Source organism: Cavia porcellus, unplaced genomic scaffold, assembly GCF_034190915.1.
Source record: "Cavia porcellus strain 051 isolate PalLab524CR breed Dunkin Hartley unplaced genomic scaffold, mCavPor4.1 scaffold_8, whole genome shotgun sequence".
Taxonomy (NCBI): domain Eukaryota; kingdom Metazoa; phylum Chordata; class Mammalia; order Rodentia; family Caviidae; genus Cavia; species Cavia porcellus.
In genome coordinates, this window is record NW_026947491.1 from 84,635,331 (window position 1) to 84,657,338 (window position 22,008).

At 47.0% G+C, this 22,008-nt stretch overlaps 1 protein-coding gene and 1 long non-coding RNA gene across 3 annotated transcripts in view; both read right to left on the bottom strand.

The window, feature by feature from the left end:
- The window catches only part of LOC134477384 (uncharacterized), an 86,785-nt gene extending 84,522 nt beyond the window's left edge, over window positions 1–2,263 (bottom strand). For both annotated transcript variants that reach the window (XR_010049434.1, XR_010049433.1), the window contains exon 1: window positions 1,792–2,263. This is a non-coding gene — a long non-coding RNA (uncharacterized LOC134477384). The remainder of the gene's footprint in view (window positions 1–1,791) is intronic.
- The window catches only part of Tmcc3 (transmembrane and coiled-coil domain family 3), a 245,548-nt gene extending 242,977 nt beyond the window's left edge, over window positions 1–2,571 (bottom strand). The window contains exon 1 of the mRNA XM_063255309.1: window positions 2,479–2,571. Coding sequence (XP_063111379.1) covers window positions 2,479–2,487 — 9 coding nt within the window. The 5' untranslated portion in view covers window positions 2,488–2,571. The remainder of the gene's footprint in view (window positions 1–2,478) is intronic.
- Between the last annotated feature and the right edge of the window lie 19,437 nt (window positions 2,572–22,008).

A 22,008-nucleotide genomic window follows, 5' to 3' on the forward strand; every position in this document is an offset into this window, starting at 1 on the left:
ACACCAGAGATTCCTTCCACACAGCTCTAAAAGCTGGGAAGTCCAAGGTCAAGGCCCAGGCAGAGGCAGTGCAAGGCGGGGCGCTGTGTCTGGGTTCACAGGTACCTTTGCCTTGTGTCTGCACATCTCGAAAGGGCCAAGACAGGTCTTGGAGGCCTATTTTGTGCAAGCACTGGTCCTACGTGTGAGGGCTCTTCCCTCCTCGACCGAATCACCTCCCAAAGGCCCCAGCTCCTACTGCTATAGACTTGGGGGTTGGAATTTCAACACCTGAATTTGGGGGTATACGAGCATCCAGACCCTAGCACCTCTCTTCAGAGAAACCCAGTCACTGGGCATCTTCTCTGCTTCTACTTTGTACAATCCCTGGGCACCAAGTGAAAGCAATTACTTCTCATCCTAACAGCAGCCTGTGCTCTCTCTATGGTTCTTCTGATCTACCACAGTGGAAACGCTGCCCCATGCACCTGCCAAGCTGCAAAGTCATCGGGGTCTCCGGAACCAGCCGTAGTCTTAGCAACAGAAAGTTTGTCGGAGCCCAGCTAACCCAGGTACAAAGCCTGGCTCCACCCTCAGCTGAGAGTGGCCCACAGCAACATGCTTAGCCTTTCTGAGTGCACTGCCTCAAGGGGACACCGGTCTATTCCACAAGATTCTGTTAGCCAGGGTAGCCGGCTCCAGGGACATAATTAATGATTACTCAAGGTTAGCTACTGGGGCATTCCACCTGCAGTCTGGCCACTTTGTCCCCAGACCAGCTACTGTCTCCTCTTTATCCTTCCCCTTCTTCCACACATGGCTACCCATGCATACACACCAACAACCACAAACTTCAGGTTTACACGACCGGCTTCCCACCCCCTCCTCTTACGTCAGCAAATCCTGACGTCAGCAAGATGACTCCCCTCTCTACATCCTGCCGGGTCTTCATTATGTTTCTCCAAAGAGCCTTTGCCAGGCGCCCTCAGAACACTGATCGCCAAACCTGAGCGCCGCTGACCTCTCTTCCCCATGTAGCTCTCCGCCAGCTCCTCTGAAAAGCCTTCCCCGGCCACCTCACCCTTCTTCCGTTACCCCCTCCCTTCTTCCCGGCACTCATCACCACCAGGATATTCGTGATAATATGCATCTATCTTCGTGAGCCTCAAGAGAAGGCGGCTCTGGGCTGCCACGTGCCCAGCCCTGCTCTCCCAGCTCAGCACAGTGCCTGCACACAGCAGGCGCCTAATATATACACCCCCAAGGTCCACAAGGCTGTGGGGGGGGGGGGGACGCAGACTGCTGGGCTCCAGCCACAGCGACTCCAATTCAGAAGGCAGGAATCTGTGTTTCTAGAAGCAGCAGTCTCTTTCCTCCCAAAGCAGGTTCCACGTAAGTCCTACTCTAAGATACTCTGGTCTGGCCCTTCACCTCCAAGTGATTTTCCCCCTAACTCGAGCACTTTGCGCACAGACCCCAGCCCAGCAGCTTCCCCATGTCTTGGTCACTGATCCCCGAATTTGAAGTTGGACAAGCCCCACCAACGCCAGTTCCATGTCCAGTGCCAGACACAGCAAACTCGCTGGCCAGTCAGGCTTAAGTCCTCTTCAGCCAAGAAACACCTGAGCAGGTCTGGACTGCTGTTAGGTGAGCCAGGTAAATTTCCACACTAGCTCACCTGGGACTTTCCCCAGGCCCTGGGACCAATTCATACAGACTCTGAGCAGCTTCCCAATAAGGGGATAAGGGGTGGGAGTGGGGGAGAGGCCAGGGCCTCTCAGATGACCAAAGCAGCAGGCAGATACACCTCACCTTCCAAAAGCCAAATCCGAACGGCAACGCACCAGAACGCATGGGCTCTGGTGGGAAGTCTCACTGTTTTTTCTGTTTCTTTTCTGTATTGCGACTTCGGAAAACACTCAGCTCTTCCTTAGCACCTGGTGGGTCACCAGGGTTGGCCTGGGGGCGCACCAGTAGGGCTTCCTTCACAGCGCTCGCCCCTCCACACTGGCCCTGACGAGGCAGCCTCCACCCCAAGGTAAAACTCGGCTCCCTCGGGGCTGGCACCGCTCAGGGCGCCGGCACCTGGGTGGGGCCGCACGGGGGTCTGCGCGCTGCGCTCACCTCCCCGATCTCTTCGGCTGCGGCGGGAGGGGGCGCAGACCCCGAACCTGCTGCGGGAGGAAACCGCCGCCAGCGCCCCCTCCCCGGCCCTCCACGCGCCCCGTGGCTTGGGCTCCGGAGGAGAGCACCACGCCCCGACACACCCAACTGCGACCCCGACCCAGACCCGGCTCAGGCCCCAACCCCGCCCCGCCCCGCCCCGCCCCGCCCCGCGGCTCCCCGCGCAAAGTTGAGGCTCCAGAAAGGAGAGGGGGGCGGCGCGAGCCGGGGACTTGCGGAGCCGAGGGGTTCCGTCGTCTCGGACGCCCCGCGCCCCTCCGTACTCGGCCGCCAGGTCCCGCGGACCCCCGCACCCCACCCCCGGCCCGCACTCACCCGCCGCATGGTGCCTCGGCGGGCTCCGCGCGTCCCCGCCCCACGCGCGCCGCGGCCTCCGGGACGGGGGAGGGGAGGGGGAGGTGCGGAGGGAGGGGCTGCCCCTCCCCCACTCCCCGGCCGCGCGGGGACCAGCGAGCCCGCCCACGCCGCGCCGTGGAAAGTTAGAGCCAGAGCTGCCGCCGGCCCGGGAAGGCGGATGGAGAAGGGGACGGCTGGCCGCGTAGGGCACGGTCACCGCCGGAGAGGACTCCGGGTTTCTCCCATGACCTGGAAAGCGGCCCGTGCACGCCCTACTTTTGCCAACCTGAGATGTCCAAAAACGTGTGGGCAGGGGGGTAAGAGGGCGAAACCCCGGAGCCCGCGTGGTGGCGCACGCCTGAAATCGCAGCCTGGCGGAGGCCGAGGCAGGAAGAACACGGCGAGACCGAAGCCAGCCGGGCTGCAGGGCGAGACCGTGCGGAACGAGGGCGTGGGGAAGGGGAGGGGAGGCGGCGGGGAAGGAGGGGAGCAAAGAGCAAAAGAAGGGAGAAAAACAGGAAAGTGAGAAACCTGCATCAACCCAGGCTGGAGAAAAGCAGGCCGGGCTCCCGCCCCGGTCCCCACCAGGCCGGCAGGTACCCCGGACGCGCGGGCTCCACCCACCCCAACTTCTTCGGGCCACGCGGGACGCTCATCCCCCAAAGCTACCGCCCTTAGGGAAAAAAGAGTAAACGCAGACGCGGGGGTGAGTCCTCCGGCTCACCTGGGCGGCGGGTGTAGAGGAGCACGGTGCAAGGGGTGCGGGCGCGGACCCCTGGCTTTGCGGGGCTTTGTGGGACGGAGCGCCGCGGAAAGCACGGAATTGCGGGCCCGCGAGGCTGGGCACACACGCCTGCCGCTGGCCCCGCGCTCCGCCCGGCAGCGCTCTGCGAAGAAGCCGGCGCCCTGTCCGGGCGCCCGCGGTGTAGACCGCAGCAGGACCGCCCCCCGCGGTCTTCCTTGGGTCTCTGCGTGGTGTCTGTCAGCGTGGTGTCTGTCAGGGGAGGAAGGACCTCAGTCAAGCCTGCTGCCTGCTTTTTCACTCCAGGCTCTGCCTACCAGGGACTTTTGTTTATTTTTTCCTCCCTTGACATGGCTGTGTTCAAACTGTTCTTTTTGCTCTTAGGGGAATAAACGCAATTTCAGTGTGTGTATTTGTACTGCCAGACAGCCCTATGAGGCAAGAAGAGAGAGACTATGATTTGCAGGGGAGCTGCTTGGAGTAGAGAGGGCAGGTATCTGTCCCCAGGACACACAGCTTTTAGTGGCGTGACCAGGAGTTCGGTTCGGGCAGCTGGATCCCACCCTTCCTGAGTCCTGCCCCAGATAAAAGGTGTCACGGGGCAGGGCTGCGACCCGGGACAGCGTGAGCTCTCCTCACAGACCCTGTGAGTCCTTTCCCCTCTCAGGGGCTTCGTTTATAAAGTAAAGCTTGAACTACACAGATGCACTAAGAGCCAGAAGAAAAGTTTGAAATTCGAAGTTTTACTACACGAGGAGTTTGTGGTAGGCATTGCGGGCAATCTTGGCCAGGCGGTAGGATGTTGGTTGGTTTGTTGGTTTGTACAGCGGCTCCTTACAGCGTCTTGATTATCCTGTCTTCTTCCTCTTTCTCCTCTTCCTGATTAAGGATCTTAGCTCTGCAGATGCAATACGTCACCCAAAAATTAAGAATTGCTTACTAGACTTGAGTAAGACCCCAGGAGTGCTGGGGGCTAGGAAGGGTGGGGGGATCAGTAAGGTCATTGTTAGGGCGACCTTCGAGCATTAGCCTGGAGAATTTTCAGACTTCTTTTAGAAACCAAGACAGTTATTCAGCCCTTCCAAGTAACTGACAGATGACATGGCAGCTGGTACAGGAGCACACATTGGTGTGGCCCATGTGTGGAAACCCTGTGTCCGGAGCTCTGAAGAACTAACCTGGAGAACTCACAGCCAAAAGGAGACAGAACCAGATTCTCCCTTTGGGTGGTGCGTGTGGGTGCTTTGGCTGTTGACAGAATCTTCTGAGGGTTTTAAGGCTAGTGTTGTCTCTCTGTCTCCTGCTAGACTCAGTATTTGGTTTCCCTGAAAACAGCTTAGTAGTGAACCAAAGTTTTGTTTTACTTTGTTTTAATTTATTCTTTTTTCTTAATAGCTTGACATCTCTGCTGGTAACAAACCACAGTGCTATTCCTCCCTCTTTTCTGCCCCTGGGGCCAGATTCATGGGTCTCCATCTTCAGCCCAGTAGGCAGTGTCCCAGGTTGGAAGTCCACTCCACTTCTTCCCTTAGTTACTAATGTACAGAGGTCTTGGGCATAAAACTGGACAGAAAGGATCCAGTTTATTTCACATAAGAAATAAAAGACAAATATGTTTTCTGATGTTTGCAGATATGAAATATAACAAATTAGCATGATTTCATATCAGTCTGTCATTCTTTGTGTACAAACATATAAGTGATAAAATGCCACTTTCTCTACCTTAAGTTAGAATCATTCAGACGTCCTCTGCTATGTACCCATTATGCTGGATGGGGCACACTTTATTGTTTAGCCAATCATTTTCCTCTAAAATGGATCAAGAGTAATTTCAAGCTGGGCATGGTGACGCACCCCTGTGACCCCAGAACTCTGGGAGGCTGAGGCAGGAAGATTGAAAGTTAGGAGTCCAACATGGACATCTTAGAGACTTAGTGAGACCTTGTCTCAAAATTTAAAATATTTAAGACTGGAGATGTAGCTTATTGCAAAAGCCAGTTCAGGGCCAGGAATATAGCTCAGCAGTGCCTGGGAAGCATGAGGTCCTAAGTTTGATTCCCAGCCCCCCACCTACCCCAAAAAACCTCCAAGTTCAATGCCAGCACCACATACATAAACACATACACACACGTGCAAAAGAAAATACTTCAAGCTAACATCTATTCTATCTACATGCTCTGAGCACTTTGTATGGTCTAGGTACCGTGACAAGCCATTTCACATGTCTCAATACATTTCATCCTTCCACAACCCTACTGGATAGCTGTATTTCTTCCACATAAATGATATATAATAAATTAGACAACTAACATCTATCAGTATCAAAGAACTTGCCAAAGGTTGCTTAGCTAATATGTGACATAGATGTAACCCACACCCATGTGGCTCTAGTGTCCAAGATAAACCCATGACAGGTACACAATAACTACTGTAGACTTTTTCTCTCTAGACTGTCTTCGGAGCAGTGGAAATGGAAGCAGTGGAAATGGAGTTTCATGTTCAGTGAAACTGACTTTCTTCAGGTATTTATAGTAAAATAAAATGGAGCTGGGGAAGAAAGAGCTCTTTGAAGGATGAGTCTTTAGCTTTGAGGCGAGGATGAGACTAGATGAGTTGTGAATATTCTTCATGGTAGAAGGAGCCACAGCTTGGGAGTGGTGACAGGAGGACCACAGCCCTCAGGGAACCTGTGCCATGTGGCGGGGAGCTAAGCCTGTCACCGAGGAGCTGGGTGGCTCCTCGGACCACCATTGCATGGATTCCCTCCATTGTTTTCTATTGCAGTGTCGGTCACTTGGTTTTTATTTTTTGAGACAGGATGTCACTGAGTCACTGAATTCAGGTCACCCATGATGCAGGGGAAGGTCTGCATGGTTCTCTGCTGCTTCTTTTCCTTCTGTCCCAGTAAGTGCTGCCACCCCACTGATCCTTTTGGGAAGAGGGGTTGAAGAGCTTGGGGGGTAGGAAGGTGCAAGTGCTCGCCTGGGGCTCATGTCATCTTTGCAGAGCAAGCCAATTCTTCTGTCTGCTTGGGGACTCTGTGCTAGAGCTCACCCGTTAATGGGTGCTTTGGAAGACACAAATTCACCTACACCCCCAATACTATTTGCAACTTGTTCCCATACTCTGCCTTAGCCTTCATCTAAATGCATGTCATTTTTGCATTTTTAACTTGTCTATCCTATTAGACTCTGAGCTCTTTTAAAGAAGGGGCTGTCTAAATACTATGCTTTTCTGTATCTCCAGGGATCACAAAGTAGATATATGTGTTTAATAAAGGAATGAGAGGAGAAAAGTGTCCCCATCATACTGTGACCTACCACTCTCCCTCAGCAAATGGTTCTCTGTTTGCTAATTGCCTTTAGTGACTGCCAACTATGCACTTCTCCTCAATATGTATCAACTGTCCCCTCGTGCTGCCATTGGAGTTGTTTCCACTCTGCTGAAATTCTCCTGTGACATGGTGAGCAGGGACGTAATATGACATGAAGAGAGCTAGGGAACAAGAATGTGCTCACAGTTGGTTAGACGCTCGGGGGCATGGAGGAGGCCATCGGAAGTCACTCCGAATGCAGCTTCTGGGGCAACAAGGCCAGGACAAGGATGGGGGTTGTGCAATGGGAAAGGAGAAGCAGTTTCTACTCTCACTGCCACAGGGGAGGATGTCATCATGGATCACCCACCATGGGACACACTGTCCTGGGCGGGGAGCACTGTTTTGGAACCATGGACAGCTCCCAAGTTGTCAATCAGGTCTGATAGCGTTTAATAAATCACAGGTAACATTAAGCACATGCTCAAGGAAAGCTTTACATGCATTAGCCAATTGAATTCTCATGAAGTTTATATTCAGCCATGCAAAGTCATACAGATAGCAGATGGCAGAGCTGAGTACTGTCGGAACCCACATAGTCTGGCTCCAAAAGCCATCATGGCTTACGCCAATCAGGGTTAACTATGAGACAGGCTCTCACTGAACAAGCACAAACGAGGCATACTGCACTACATGGTAAGGGACAGGAAAGGGGGTGTCCTGGGAAAACGCCCCACAGAAAATACTCTGGACCTGAGTTTTACAAGATGAACAGGGAAAGAGCTGGGGATGTAGCTCAGTGGTAGAGAACTTGCCTAGCATACGTGTGGCCCTGGGTTTAAACCTTAGCGCTGAAAAAAAAAATGAATAGAATTTAACTACAATGCATGTGGCCACGAGGCTACTTGAAGCCCTGAGCTGAGTCCAGGCTGGCTCAGCGAAAGTCTCCTGAGATCAAGCAGCAGAGTGGCAGACAGTGATGGGAGACCTGAGGCCTGACAGGGAGCTGGGGCCAAACAGTGGAAGGGTGGGATGTAAGGTGAGAAGCGTAGACACTTTCTCTAAAAAATATCTTAAGAAAAAAACATTGAAGAATTTTAAGTAAGATGTGGCGGGATAAAATTTGCATTTTAAAAACTCATCCTAAGATTTCAGGATATAAAGGTAGCAGAGTCAGAGATGATTGTAGCTTCTCCTTTTCCTGAGAACTAACAGAATGAACAAAATCGTAGCTCAGGTAAAGGCCAATAAACTCATGCTAAATAAGGCCGGAGGGAGCCAAGGAAACCATCTACACCACATCACAGTTACGAAAAGCCCTGGTGGGAGCTGCCCCTAGGAAACAAGAGTGATATGAAAAGAAATGTCATAGTGACCAGGGATACATGCCGTGGTCAGCAATGGGAGGCACGGGGAGGAAGGAAGATAAGGCATGAGATACAAAGAAACCAGGCTGGAAGAAAGAATATCGCCAGAACCAGGAGGTCCCAGCTAGAGCTCTGCACCGTGAAGACCTCAATGAGGAAATGATGCTGAGAAAATAACACTCAAACTAGCAAGGAGAAATAACTGAAGGAGAGTAAGGAAGGAGAATTTAGAGCTAAGGAAATGAGTCAAAAGCTAAAACAACATCATTATAGATCCAATATACAAATTACCAAGCCAAATAATAAGAAAGACATGACCCAAAATTGAATTAAAGGCACGGATAAAAGGCTTGAGATAATTATGGAAAGTACAAAGGGAAAGCACAGAGAGAGGAAAGCAATTAGGGAGAAGATAATAAGGACACAATAAGAAGCCTGAGAGATAATCAAACATAAAGATAATTGGTGTCACTAATTTGTATAGAGAATCCAATAAATGCAATAAAATGTCCATTCAGAAACATAATACACTTTGCTAAAATGAAGGAAGAACTGAATACTCAGAGAAAAAAAATTGCTATATGCCAGGAATTAAAAAAAACTAAAACTAACATCAACACTTCACCTGACTGAGTTAATACTTTTCTAGGAAAAATAATTCTCTAGAGATCTGGTCAGAAGACAAATGGTCCTCTGGGGTGGGGTGAGTGGCAGCAGAATCAAGCAGGACCCGAAGATGTTCAAACAACCCCAGTGCCAGGAAACAATTAGACAATGTCCATGGAGCTTGGAAAGAAAAAAAGTATAATTTAAGAGTTTAATAACTTGCTATAGGAAGGTGCTCTCAGGCATGAAAGAACGCAGGGAGTAAAATACCCATAGTCCTTCCTGAAAAAAAAATCCAGCCAATCAGAAGCCAAGCCTGGGGAGAAGGGGAGGGAGAGGGAGGGAGAGAATATTCAGTAAGGGAAGTACATTAGTCAGCTTTCCATTGCTGTGACAAAATACCTGAGGGGAGAGTGTATAAGAAGGACAGATTTGTTCTGGCTCAGTCTCAGAGGTCCCAGTCCACGGTCTTGTGGCCCCATTTCTTTAGGCCTATGATGGCAGAGAACACTGTGGCACAGTGCATAGTAGAACACGTTTGTTCATCTCTGGTGACCAGGAAGCAGAGACAGGAGGGGCCTGGGTCCCAACATCCTGTCAAGGGCACACCCTCAACTTCCTTCCACTCACAGCTCTTAGGGTTCCACCACCTTCCAGTAGTGCTACAGGCTGGTGCAGTAGCACGTGGGCCTTTATAAAGCAGCTCATAAACACCAAACTAAGACCAGACTGATGGAGCTCTAGTGGTGGAACCTGACAAGGTGAAAAAGGTAGAAAGCCGCTTTAAATCAGAAAGTCGGAGGAGAGCTGGAGGAGGTATGTGTGCTCACTACCTCAGCTTCATCCACAGGGAGCCAACTGAGACCCTCAGAAACTGAAACAGAAATCAAAAACATTTCATGCTGGCTGTCACGGTGAACACCTAGTTTCCCTACTCGGGAGGCGGAGGCAGGAGGGTCACCATCAGTCTGGACAACATGGCAAGGCCTGGTCTCAAAAAAAAAAAATAGTTGAGGCAGAGCATTGCAAATTAAAGCTCAGCCTTGGCAATGTAGTGACTTATTAAAAAATAAAAAATGGCTGGAGATACAGCTCAGCATGTGATCCGGCCTGCAGATCAACAAGTTTGGAACTCCTGGAGGAGAAACGGGGATTAAACAAAAGACATGGGGGAGACAAAAAGAGACGAAGGCAAGTTGATGTTAACCCAATCAAGCCTCCGGTTTATTGAGAAAATAATCACACCTTTTATAGGCTGAGGGCGGGAGCTGGGACAGGAAGAGGTTAAACAGATGAATACAACAGGGTTACCATCACATTTGGATAAGTGACGTAAGCAGAAGAGGATTATGGTTAATGTAGGCAGACGCAGTGCCCATAGGAGAGAGAGAGAGAGACATCTAGGCAGCAATGCCTGTCACTCGGCTCCCTACATCTCCTCCCTTTTTATATTATTTAATTAAGAGTATGGCAGGCCCTGTGAGGACAGCGTCTGTCTTAGGTCAAGGACCTCATTGTATGAACCCAACCAGGCCTTATCTGTCATGGGCTTGTAGAACAGCAGTTGGTCCTGTGTCTGTCTTAGGTGGCCGTTGGAATTAACATGTATGTCCTAGTTGCCCGTCTCTGACTGCCTGTCCATTGCCCCAGGGCAGTCAGGCCGCATCATCATATGGGCCACTCGTGGGAATTTCTTCCCTGTAGGTTTGTTGATCTGTCAACTCCAGCTGATGATAGTGTATCTGAATGGGCTTTGTCATAAATGTGTCTATCCGGTTATTAATGAACATCATAATCTTCTGAAAAATACAAGACTCACAGAAATGAGAAACAATAGGTCAGCTAGGGGACCCAAAAGGGGGACTAGGTAAGGGAAAAACTCCCCCCCCCAAAATCAAGGAGAAGGGGTTGACAGCCATTTGTTGGTGTCTCTGTATGAAGTCATTTTTTTGTGTCTTGGAGCATGCCTTGTATAACACTGGATGCAGTCTATTTGGCTGGTGTATGTTTCTCCAGACCGAGAAGAGCCTCTTCCGCAGTCATGGGGTTCTGTGCATGGCTGTCAGCAGTTGCAGTCTGTTTGGCAGGGGTCAAAATCCACCATGGGTGTGGTGTGGCTCAAGAAGGCTGGTTAAGCCGCATAAGGCTCCAGGGAGATGTGTCACCTGTAAGAGAACACAGGGGATTGTGCCTCAGGAAATAACATTATTCCTGGGCGTTACATGGGGTCTTTAAAGAACTGTCTACTTGCTTTATGAGGCATTTAGGTAGCCATTTAGCTTTTCTATCTTGTTGAGAGTAAACACACACTGAACCTCGTCCCCAGATAAGGACTGGATCAGGGCCATTTCACACATTGGTTAGTGGGTCTCTCCATAAAACAGATGCAAACTGTGTTTGAGTCTGAGTATGCCAAAACCGAGATGCTGCGGAGCAGCCTGAAGCATCCAGGGTCAGAAAATTTAAAATAAAAAGAGCATGTGAAAGGACATTTCTAGGGGACCCCCGGGTGGGGTACCATGTCTCCCTTTTTATTTTATCTATGGTGAATTTAAGAGAACGATGCGCACGTTTAACAATGCCTTGTCCCTGAGGATTATAAGGTATACCTGTAGTGTGGAGGATATTAAGGCTTTTATAAAATTGAGCAAAGGAGGTACTGGTATAGCCAGGGCCATTATCGGTCTTGAGCTGTTGAGGACATCTCAGAACTGAGAAGGCTGACAGCATATGGGCTATAATATGTTTAGCAGCTTTTCTAGTCTGGAGAGTGGCAAAAATGAAGCCACTATAAGTGTCAATAATGACATGTACATATTTTAGATTGCCAAACTCATTGAAATGGGTAACATCTATTTGCCATAAGGCGTTAGGAATTAAACCTCTAGGGTTGACTCCTAGGTGTTGAACAGGTGAGTGGATAGCACAAGATGGACAATTTTTTATAATTTGTCTGGCTTGCTCACGGGTAATTTTGTAGAGAAGGCGGAGGGTGTGAGCATTGAGGTGGTGTAACTGGTGGGCTTGTTGGGCCTCAGACACCTTGGAGTCCTGAGCCATAAAAACCTGTGCTCGTATAGCAACATCAGCCAAATGATTTCCTTGGGCAAGAGGCCCTGGGAGGTTGGAATGAGCTCGCAGATGACCGATAAAGAACTTATGACGGCAAAGCCGTATGAAGCATTGTAATTGTTTGAACAGATTTGCAGCTGGGGAAGCATGACATATAGTAGCAACAGTCTCTAATAATGGAACAGACTGGGCAAGATAAGCACTGTCAGTATACAAATTAAATGGTTGGTCAGAGTAAGCAGCAAAAGCTGCAAGAATAGCTTCTAACTCTGCTAATTGTGCAGAGGAAGTATCTGCCTGGAGGGTAGAAACATTGTCTTGAGATATATAAGCAGCTCTTCCGGAGGATGAGCCATCAGTGAATAAAACCAGGGCACCCGGAAGGGGTTGTGAAGCTGTGACTTTAGGGAATATAAATGAGTGACGATTAGCAAAGTCAACTAGCTTATTTGGAGGGTAATGATTGTCAATAGTCCCTGAATAGGAAGTTAAGGCAATAGGCCACACTTTTGTACTCTGAAGTAGCCAATTTGTTTGGTCTTTTGTAAAAGGTTGAATGATAATATCTGGTTCTTTGCCAAAGTAACATTTTCCCTGTTTTTTACCCTGGATTATTAGGTCTGAGACAGCTTGGAAATAAGGCAAAAGTGTTTTTTTTGGAGAGACTGGTAAATGGACCCACATGAGGGGAGCTTGTTGTTAGAACACTGTTGTAGGGCAAAGCTTTGTATTAAAAATGAGAAACTGTAAAGGCTCATTGTAGTCTATAAAGGAAACAGTTTGTTGAGCAATAGCCTCTTTTACTTTACTGAGCGCTCTCCTAGCATCAGGTGTAAGCTCTCCTAGCATCAGGTGTAAGCTCTCGGGGGTAAGTTGGATCTATGTCTCCCCGAAGCAGCGCATAAAGGGGCTGTAAATCATGTTTAGTCAGTTTTAAAAATGGTATGAGCCAATTAATATCTCTCAATAGTTTTTGGAAGTCATGAAGTGTAAAGGAATAGAGAAAAAGCAATCTTTAAGATCTATGACAATTTTAAAAATCCCAAAGGAATGGCACTGAGTGAGGGGAGGCCAGGCTGTAGAGGCCCCTTTAAGACCATTGTCTTATTTATCGCCCTAAGGTCTTGTAGCAGCCTCCATTTCCCTGACCTTTTCTGGATAACAAAGATAGGTGTGTTCTAAGGGGAATTACTAGGAACAATGTGGCCTGTATGTAACTGTTTCTGTACCAGCTGCTGTGCGGCTGCAAGCTTTTTAGAGTTAAGGTTGTTTTTAAAGGCTTATATGAATCCCCAATTTGCCGTGAAGGCACAGCGAGTTGCGGGCTGCCATTTTGGGACCTGCTGATCATGTCAACAGGTGGAAGTGGTGGCAGATCACCATGTATGAGGACCTCTAACAGGCCATCATTTTTTGCATCTGAGAAATCAGAGGCTTTAGATTTTTCTGAGGACGGTTTTGAGGTAGATTTAAGGGAGTCGCGCAAGGCAGCCTCACCCAGTGCAACTGTCTCTTTAACCTGAGGGTCTGCATGCCTCTGGGCAAGCAGCTCAGAAATTAAATTTTAATATGTAAAGGTGGTCACAGGAACCTTTTTTGGACCGAAAACTCTATAATAATCTTTTAAAACATCTCTTACTGTATTTTACCTCTTGGTATCTATAGAACCCTCTAGGGGGAACCAAGGGCAAACCTTATGAATAAACTGAAAATATTGTAATAATTTTTTTAACCCTTATCTCTCTTGTCTTTAATGCCTTTATAAGGCCTCCGACGAACACTTTGTGTTCGCTCAATACTTGACCCATGTCGGGAAAGGGAAATGGGGTTGCCGTTTACTCACCGTGACTCGGGCAGGACGTTGGGTAGTCGTCTGTGCAGGTCTCGGTACTTAATTTAATGTCCTGTTGCTTTAAGCTTTAATCCTTGATTTAGTTTGCTCATTCTTCGGCGGAGGTCTCTGGTTTAATTTGCTTTTACTTTTAGTTTAAGCCGGCTGTCTCTCGAACGGCTCCCTCGTTAACTTCTCCGTGCCAGGAGCCCCACGTTGGGCGCCACTTGATCTGGCCTGCAGATCAACAAGTTTGGAACTCCTGGAGGAGAAACGGGGATTAAACAAAAGACATGGGGGAGACAAAAAGAGACGAAGGCAAGTTGATGTTAACCCAATCAAGCCTCCGGTTTATTGAGAAAATAATCACACCTTTTATAGGCTGAGGGCGGGAGCTGGGACAGGAAGAGGTTAAACAGATGAATACAACAGGGTTACCATCACATCCGGATAAGTGACGTAAGCAGAAGAGGATTATGGTTAATGTAGGCAGACGCAGTGCCCATAGGAGAGAGAGAGAGAGACATCTAGGCAGCAATGCCTGTCACTCGGCTCCCTACAAGCATGAAAACCTTGGATTCAGTCCCTAGTACCACAGAAACAAACCACTTTAATCTCTTAACGATGTCCTAACATGTTTCTTAAGGAATATGTTGAGTTACTTATAATACAAGACAAAAAGTCATCTGAAATTGAATACTTTTATTTACTTAGAGTCTGTTTCTTCTGTAAACCTAAATTCAGTAGTTCAATTAAAATAACCTTGGCAGTAATAAAATCCTGTTTCTCTGTCTCTCTGTCTCTCTCTCTGTCTCTGTCTCTGTCTGTCTGTCTCTGTCTCTCTCTCTGACTGTCTGTCTCTCTCTTTCTCTCTCTCTGTCTACTCTGTCTCATCGTCTGCCTTGACATAAATAAGGACCCTTCTTGAATTACGTTAGCACTGGTTATTTCTGGGTGGTGTGATTTGGAAGAATTTACTTCTTTTATTCCTTGTACTATTCTATATTACTTAAATTTTTGGTATGAAACAGATACTTTATTTTAAAATTTAAAAAGTAAATAATTACTTTTATCATGAACAAATGTAGAAGCTTTATATGATTCAACATGAAAAGACATCTGTGATGTGTTGTTGAGGGAAAGTTTGGTTTCAAATTGCACCTGGAGAAAAGGTAAAATATAAGCACATTAGGTAAAATATAGGCGCATTAAAAAGACTAGAAAAACAAACACCAAAACTGTAACAGTATTTATCTCCAAAACTGAGTTACAGAAATAAGAGAAAGACAATTTCTAAGAATCATTTTTAAAAATGTTTTTATTTTAAAATGAAACATACAAACACATACAAGACACAAATGTGTACTGAGTCACCCAGATGAGCACCCTTCCAGTTACCACCAAAGTCAGTAAGTATAATTTTGCCAAATAATCAAGAAATTCCTCTGGTGCTCTACCTTCATTCCTCCTTACACACACATCAGCCTGATTTTTATAGTGCCAACTTCCCTGCTTTTCTTTTACTGTAGATAATCCTTCAGGAATGTGTTTCTAGATGTCTTAGCCACTTAAAAGTGATCTGGTATGTTACGTCTTTTATTCTTCCTGTATCTGTTGAAGAACTCAAGGGATTTGTCCCATCGAGTTTCCTATACTGTGAGTTTGCTGCTTGCATGTTTATGGTGCCCATCAGCATGTTCATCTATTCTCTCTACTTCCTGAAAGTGGCAGCTGGACCCAAAGCTTGAGGGGATTTGAGCTCATTCTCTTTGGCAAGACCAGAGATGATATCATCTTTGATTAAGAGCCAATGAACACCAGGTCTGCTTGTCCCTTTTTTGGTGATGATAGCAGCTGTTGATGATTGAGGCTTCCAGTTACTGACTTTTTAAGTGTTACAAAATAGAGACTTCCTCCCTGTTGGTTAGTTGGCATTATATTCTATACAGAAAAGGCAAGAAAAAAGGCTTAATTCTATTTTATATCATCCTCTGAAAATGACTGGTTATTTTTAAAATATTTCTTGGAATTTATGGATTTAAGTATTTTTGATGGATTTCAATCATGCACAATTATTATCTTTTCTGGAAGTTCAAATTGTCCTGGTTTGGCTTGAAGAACCTCTTCAATTTGACTCCTGAGGTTTTGTTTTTGGTTTTCTTTTTCTTCTGGTTTTTTCTTTTCTTTTCAGTACTTTCCTTTTGGTTGGGTATCACAGAATGCTCTAGACTGTCTTTGTACATTTTCTAGCCCAGTTAGAGCAGAGCCATTTCTCTATGAATTGTCCATTTCTCCAAGGTGGCTTAATTTCTTTTCATGGTAAATGGTATTTCAAGACCACAATCTTGCTCCTAGGGATGCTTCCCGTCGCTGCCTTGCTCAGGAATGTTAGACCTCTTTAGGGGACAGAGCTAAGATTGCTGTGTCTTATGCTGTTCAGATATAAAATATGTGACCTACAACCCACTGTCTGTGTAGAAAAATACAAGATATACACAATGTGTATGTGTGTACAATATATACAGTCTTGTATGGTACATAGTTCTGATTCAGAGTTATATGCTTTTATTGAACCTCTTCAGAATCATAGCAGTATATCTTCTTTCTTCCAAATGGAAGCCTTGTTAAGAACATAGAAGCACAATTGAGAATTTTACTCATGCAACTGCAACTGTCCCAGAGCAGCAGTACTAATACTACTAAACATTATTTTTGAAAACATTTAACTTTTGCATTTATCCTCCCTGTCTCATTTTTAATAGCTGTAATCTGTATTATCTGATTACACAGTCATTACATATGACGTGCCATTGATTTTAATACCCAACTAGTTTTTGTTTGTTTTGGATCCAGTCTTGCTGTGTAGCTCAGGCTGGCCTTGAACTTCCTGTGATCCTCCTGCCTCAGCCTCCTGTGTGCTGAGATCACAGGTGTGCACTACTATGCCTGGCTCCATTTAGTTTTAATTCAGAAACAACTGTAATCTTAGTTCTCATCACCAGCTTCTCTTGTCTGAAGCTTGTTCCCAAGTGGAATATTCTGGAAGGGTTCATGGAAATACTGTTCCCTGAGTTCTTGCATATTGGTAAGTTTGTTTATTGATAACAGTTACCAAGTAAAATACAAAACATAAATACTTGAAAGTCAGTTTTACTGGATATAAAACTGGCTTGCCCTTTCCTGAGTATCTTAAATGTGTCACTCTGTTTGCTTCTGGGGTTCATCATTGTTCTCAAAAATCTGACAAAATACAGTTTAGTTTCCCTTAGCTGTTTTTGCTTAGCTATGTAAAAGGAATCTTTTCTTTCTATACAGTGATTTTACTGGTATGGGCCTAAGCATTGATAGTTTTATTGACGTATTCTCTAGTGCGTGGTATGTTCTTTTCATGTGTAGTTTCAAATCTTTTTTTTAATTTCAGGAAAATTGTCTTGAATTGCTGTGTTCTCTTGCCTTTTGTTTCCCATTTCAGAGAATCCTGGGCCAGAACTTGGATGTTACTTTGCTATCTTCAATATTTGTCACTTTCTCTTGAAATTTCTCTTTCTTTTTGATTTAGAAAAATCTCTCAACATTCTGTTTTTCAATGTCTTCTCTGTTGCATTTGTTTGTATTTAGTCTTCATTTATAAAGATTAGTCTTTTATTGCTAACACTTTCTCAAATTCTAGCAGCTCATTTATAACTTGCTTTTCTGATTTGATTTGAGCTATTTCTTCATATCCTCTGTCGTTCTGCATATCTTTTGGCTGATTTTTAAATTGAAGGTTATAGTTTTGAATCTTCTACAAGCATCTCTGGTGTGGTTTCATTGTCTGAACAAAGTGCTATCTGTTTAATGTATCTTTCCTCTTAAAATAACTTTGTGTAAGACTTGAACTTGATTAATTTTAGGCAAAATTTACTTCCCTGAGATCTGAAAAAAAAATCATGGCTCAAAGTAGCTTTTCTAACTTCATGGAGTTCTTTTTATGATGCTTGTAGGAAGAATTTAAAGAACATGGCAGCTCCCTGTCTGAGATTTCCTGGCCTCCTTTCCTTCCACCACGTAAAATGGGCTTTTTTCCTTCTGTACTGCCCATTCCCACAACTGCTCTTCAAGCCAGAATCCTATCTCAATGGGGACTTCTGGCTGGTCTGTTTTAAAAGTTCACAGGAGATAAAGTGCTCTGACTCCTTTTCTTTTGTTGGTTTGTTGAGACAGGGTCTTGTTACATAGCCCAGGCTGGCCTTGAACTCACAATGACGTTCCTGCCTCAGCCTCCGGAGTGCTGGGATTATAGGTGTGCACCACCAAACCCAGCCTTCCTTTCATTTTTCTTCCCTCAATCTCCTCCCAATTGCTTTTGGAGCTGCTGAGCCTCTCACAGTCCCAGCCCTGCTCTCCTGCTGTCGTGTCCAGTGAATGCCTGTGAACTGCGGGGACCCCTCTATTCCCCAGTTCTTCAGTAGCCTGCCTGCCTGCCTTCCTCTGCTGGCTCCTGCACAGATATTAATATGGTGCAGGTCTTCGTGGATTTGGGAGCCTGTGGGGATATTCTGTCTTCCACTCTTGTTCACATGCTTGTGGGTTTTCAGTTTAGCCATCTAGTTGCTGTCTGTTTTTATTTGGGGATTCAGAGCCTTTTTAAAAACTATGCTGCAGCTACCATCTTCCCAGTTCACTTTATTTTATCATAATTTTTACAGCAATCATATTTATCTGGGAGGAAAAAAAGCAGTAATATTCCCACTGTGGGAAAATGATAAGCCTGATGCATGGTATCAGATAGTGTCTGGAGAATTAAACAGACACGACTGGCTGTGTGAACGAGCACAGCTGCACCACTGTTCAATTATTTAACCACTTCCGTTCCCACTAGTAAGCAGTCCTTGCTCCAACCTCCAGGGCCCCCCTCAAACCCCTTCATTGGGCCCGAGTGAGAGAGGAACCAGAGTTTGAGTCCACCGCAGAGGGGACTTCAGGGTGTGGCTCCTGCCCAGCGGCTGCTTGGCTGTGGTGCTGTCCATAGTTTGCACAGTGTCTGGAGGAGGAGAAGAGAGGGTGACAGGGTGGGGGCCCTCAGCGTGGGCCTTAGATGAGAGTTCAGCACTTCCCGAGTTCCCACCCTGGGGCACAAAGACAACAAGGCCAAGCTCTTGCCCTTGAGGAGCCCACCATCCACTGCCCACTGCCTCTGGGGCCACCTGTGCCACATGGCATCACAGAGCTCAGCCCCTGAGCGGAAATGGGGAGGGGGTGCAGCACTGGTGAGGAAGCTCTTCCTGAAGCCACGGCAGAAAGGAGATCTAATCCACCTTTGGAACAGTGGGTGTGGAGAGGTCTGGCAGCTAAAACGCACATTAAATAAGCCAAGAGATGAATGCTGCGTCCTTGTACCTCCAGAGTCAAGCAGTCTCCATAGATGCACAAGCCCGAGGCTGTATCTACAGAGCACGCCAACCACTGACAGCCCACACCCATGTCCTCCTCCAACGGGCAACGCTTTGTTTGCAAATGGAGAAAAAGATCTGAAAGAAAAGGAGGCTGGGCATGCAGTGCTTGGCTAACAACAACAAGTTTTCCTTAAAATATTTTTCTGCCTTCAACTGCAATGCACTGAGAAGATCTCTGAGTCTTGTGTGTACAGTAAGCAGAAGCACAAACCTGGGGGTGGGGATAGCAGATAGGATTAGCAACTTACCGTCAGAACCCAAAGCATACCATAAAGGAAATAAATCACACTGACGCTCCTATTCCTCCAAAGTCAATAAATCCCAACTGACCACATTCGCAGGCAACTATGTATTAAGCATCTACTGGATGTCAAGTATAGTCCTCACTATTACCAGATTCCCCCTTACGCCTCGGGGACATTCCCGTGTAGAAATCCTTAACACCAAGTTCGGCTCTACCTCTGGAAAAGGTACAGAAATTGCGGTTCTCACAGCAGAAGTAATGCTCCAACAGGAGCCAGACATATATTGCAAGTAGGACATTACTGTTTCCACCTTCGCCTGGGACTTCAGAGAGAAAGAACAGTCATAGCAGCTTAATGAGTCTGTCGGCGTCTATGGGGCATTTGGGAACCCCCTCCAGTGAAACCTATTCCTGAGGCAAGAGAATCAGGCTGCATAAATCTTCATCGGACAAACTGAGAACATTGTAATTGGCAACTGCTACTATCAGCTTCTAGCAATAAAGTGAAGGGGATGTGTCAAAAATTTTGGTGTGAAGGCAGGGAAAAGAGGGAGGTTTTTCAATCACGTGTCCTCTGTTAATAAGAGTGTTTCATTCAGCTGTGGTTGAGAGCACAGGCTCTGGAATCGGCCTACTTTAATCCATATCCTGGCTCTAGTACTATTTATGTGACTCTGGATAAAATAGATGGCAACTACAGGCCTGTTTTGGCATCACTAAAAAGGGCATGTTGAAATTCATGCTATCTCCAGCTACTTTGAAGATGAAATGCTTTAAACATGCGAAGTACTTAGGGAAGTGCTTCCCTCCTTTGGTCCCTTGCACCCCTGCCAATGCCACTGCCTCTTGCCAATCTTCCAGCCATCCGAGGAGAGACCCCAAGTCTCAGGCCACAGTGCACCAAGATGAGGAGGAAATGTGCAGGCCATCGACTCCCACCCAGTGTGGAGTCCTCTCTGTGAAACGTGGCCGCCGACCCAGCCTCCACTTGCACATCCTAATGACGTTTCCTCCCCACCGAACCTCCGCTCCATCTCTGGACATTTGGAAGGTCCTCTTTGCATCGAACAAGGATCTGTTACCTGGTCTCCTCTGGTAGTTGCTCTGACTGTTGGAATCAAAGGCAACTGGGCAATCAAGTAACTTTAAACCAAACCAACCACACAGAATTGAATCTACAGACTCGGGACAGATAATGTGGACTGAGCTGTTGGAGACCACTATGAAGGGGCTCTGAGCAGGATTTAAAATGAACGAATTGGCTTTCTATGTTTATCTGTGAGTCTGTCCTAGGCCTCGGCCCCTTGCCTGGCGATGGGAGCTGATTCATAGTAAGTGAACCTCTATGAATCACTGGTGCTGGCTGAAGCCTGTAGTTGCCTGTGAGGCCAGAGATACCTCAAAGGGCAAGATAAGGCCACAGCTGAGGACATCTTGGCTCCAGCACTAATTAAGTAAACAGAGCCTGCAGCTGAAGGAATTTCACTCCTGCAGTCTCCATTCTACCATAAATGTCATCTTGGAGATAAGATGGTTCTCCTAAACTGGCATAATTTACTACTTGGAGAGGTCTTTAAAGTGACTCTCAAGGTCCTGCTCAGTTCCTGTGCTTTCCTCAGTTTCCCCGCCCTTTGTTGCTGGACCTAATAAAAGTGGGAGATCCAGAAAAGTCTTTGTCTTAGCCTTGAAGAGTCTTGAGCTCAGTTAAAGAGTTTTGACCCTCCTGGAGCCCTAAAATCATACCGCTTGTCTCATTTTATTTAAGCCTCCGCTGTACACTGATTTGGGAGATTGGGGATCTAGATCAGAACCTGAGAATGAGCCTCAGTTTTACCACTTATCGGGTGAGTGACTTGGGCAACTGAACCTTTTCATTCCTCCCATTCCTCTTGTGCAAAGTGGGAACCGAGTGCTACCCATGACAAGGGCTGGGTGAGGACTCATGTGAGCCTGTCCGTAAGACTCAGCCAACGTTAGCTGATGCCAGTGCTGTTGCTAACATCCCCGAGCGTGTGCTTTATCAGGCCAGTCACCCACATTTCCTTTGCTGGATCCTCTCTTTTGCATGGCTGCAGTGGGCAGGATTCCTCTCCAAGGAAAGCCCCAGAACTGGGCCCAGGGCTGCCGTGGCTCCACCCACAGAGACCGGAAGGTGCCTCCCGTTCTCCCCCCTGGCTTGGCTCCGGTTCCTTGGTTCTCTAGGTTCTCTCACAGGTCCATTCCCAACTGATTTTAAGAATCTGTATTTTGGGGAAGTGATCTTGAGAGAGAACTGGCTTTTCTGTGCATACATTACACCTTTGACTCACCTTGTATTTGCAGACAACTAAAAGAGGGGTGAGCAGATAGTAACCACCTGAGGCTGCGCAGTCCATGGAGTAGACTACAACACACACACCACGGATGTGACACAAAGGTTGCCTTAGACCAAAGGGAAGACTCAACTTACAAAAGCTGGCAGCTGGCTGAATTTGGGCCATGAATCACAGTTCTGAACCAAAACCCGTATTTTTCCACTTCTCACCCCCTCCCCATCAGCCTGTGAAGCTGGTCCCATTGGTGGTTTTGCTTGTTTGGTTTTTTTCAACATTTATCTTTTTCAGCTTTATTGTGCTGGACTTTGCCCTTTCCTCTACCCTGCTAAGATCTTTCTGAGTCCTGATTCCACCACTGTCCAAAGTAATCTCTGTCTCTCTGAACTTTGTGCCATCTGCCAATGATGCTGTTTATCCATCTGAGTGACTGATTAAAACTGTCAACTGGAGAGATCTGAATAGAGCCTGGAAAGGTGCAGGAACCCCACCCACCCCCCACCCACTGCCCTGGGGTTCTGCTCAGGATCCAGCCTGAGCCACTTGCTGGAAGCCATCCAACAAGTCCCCGCCCCACCCCAGTTACC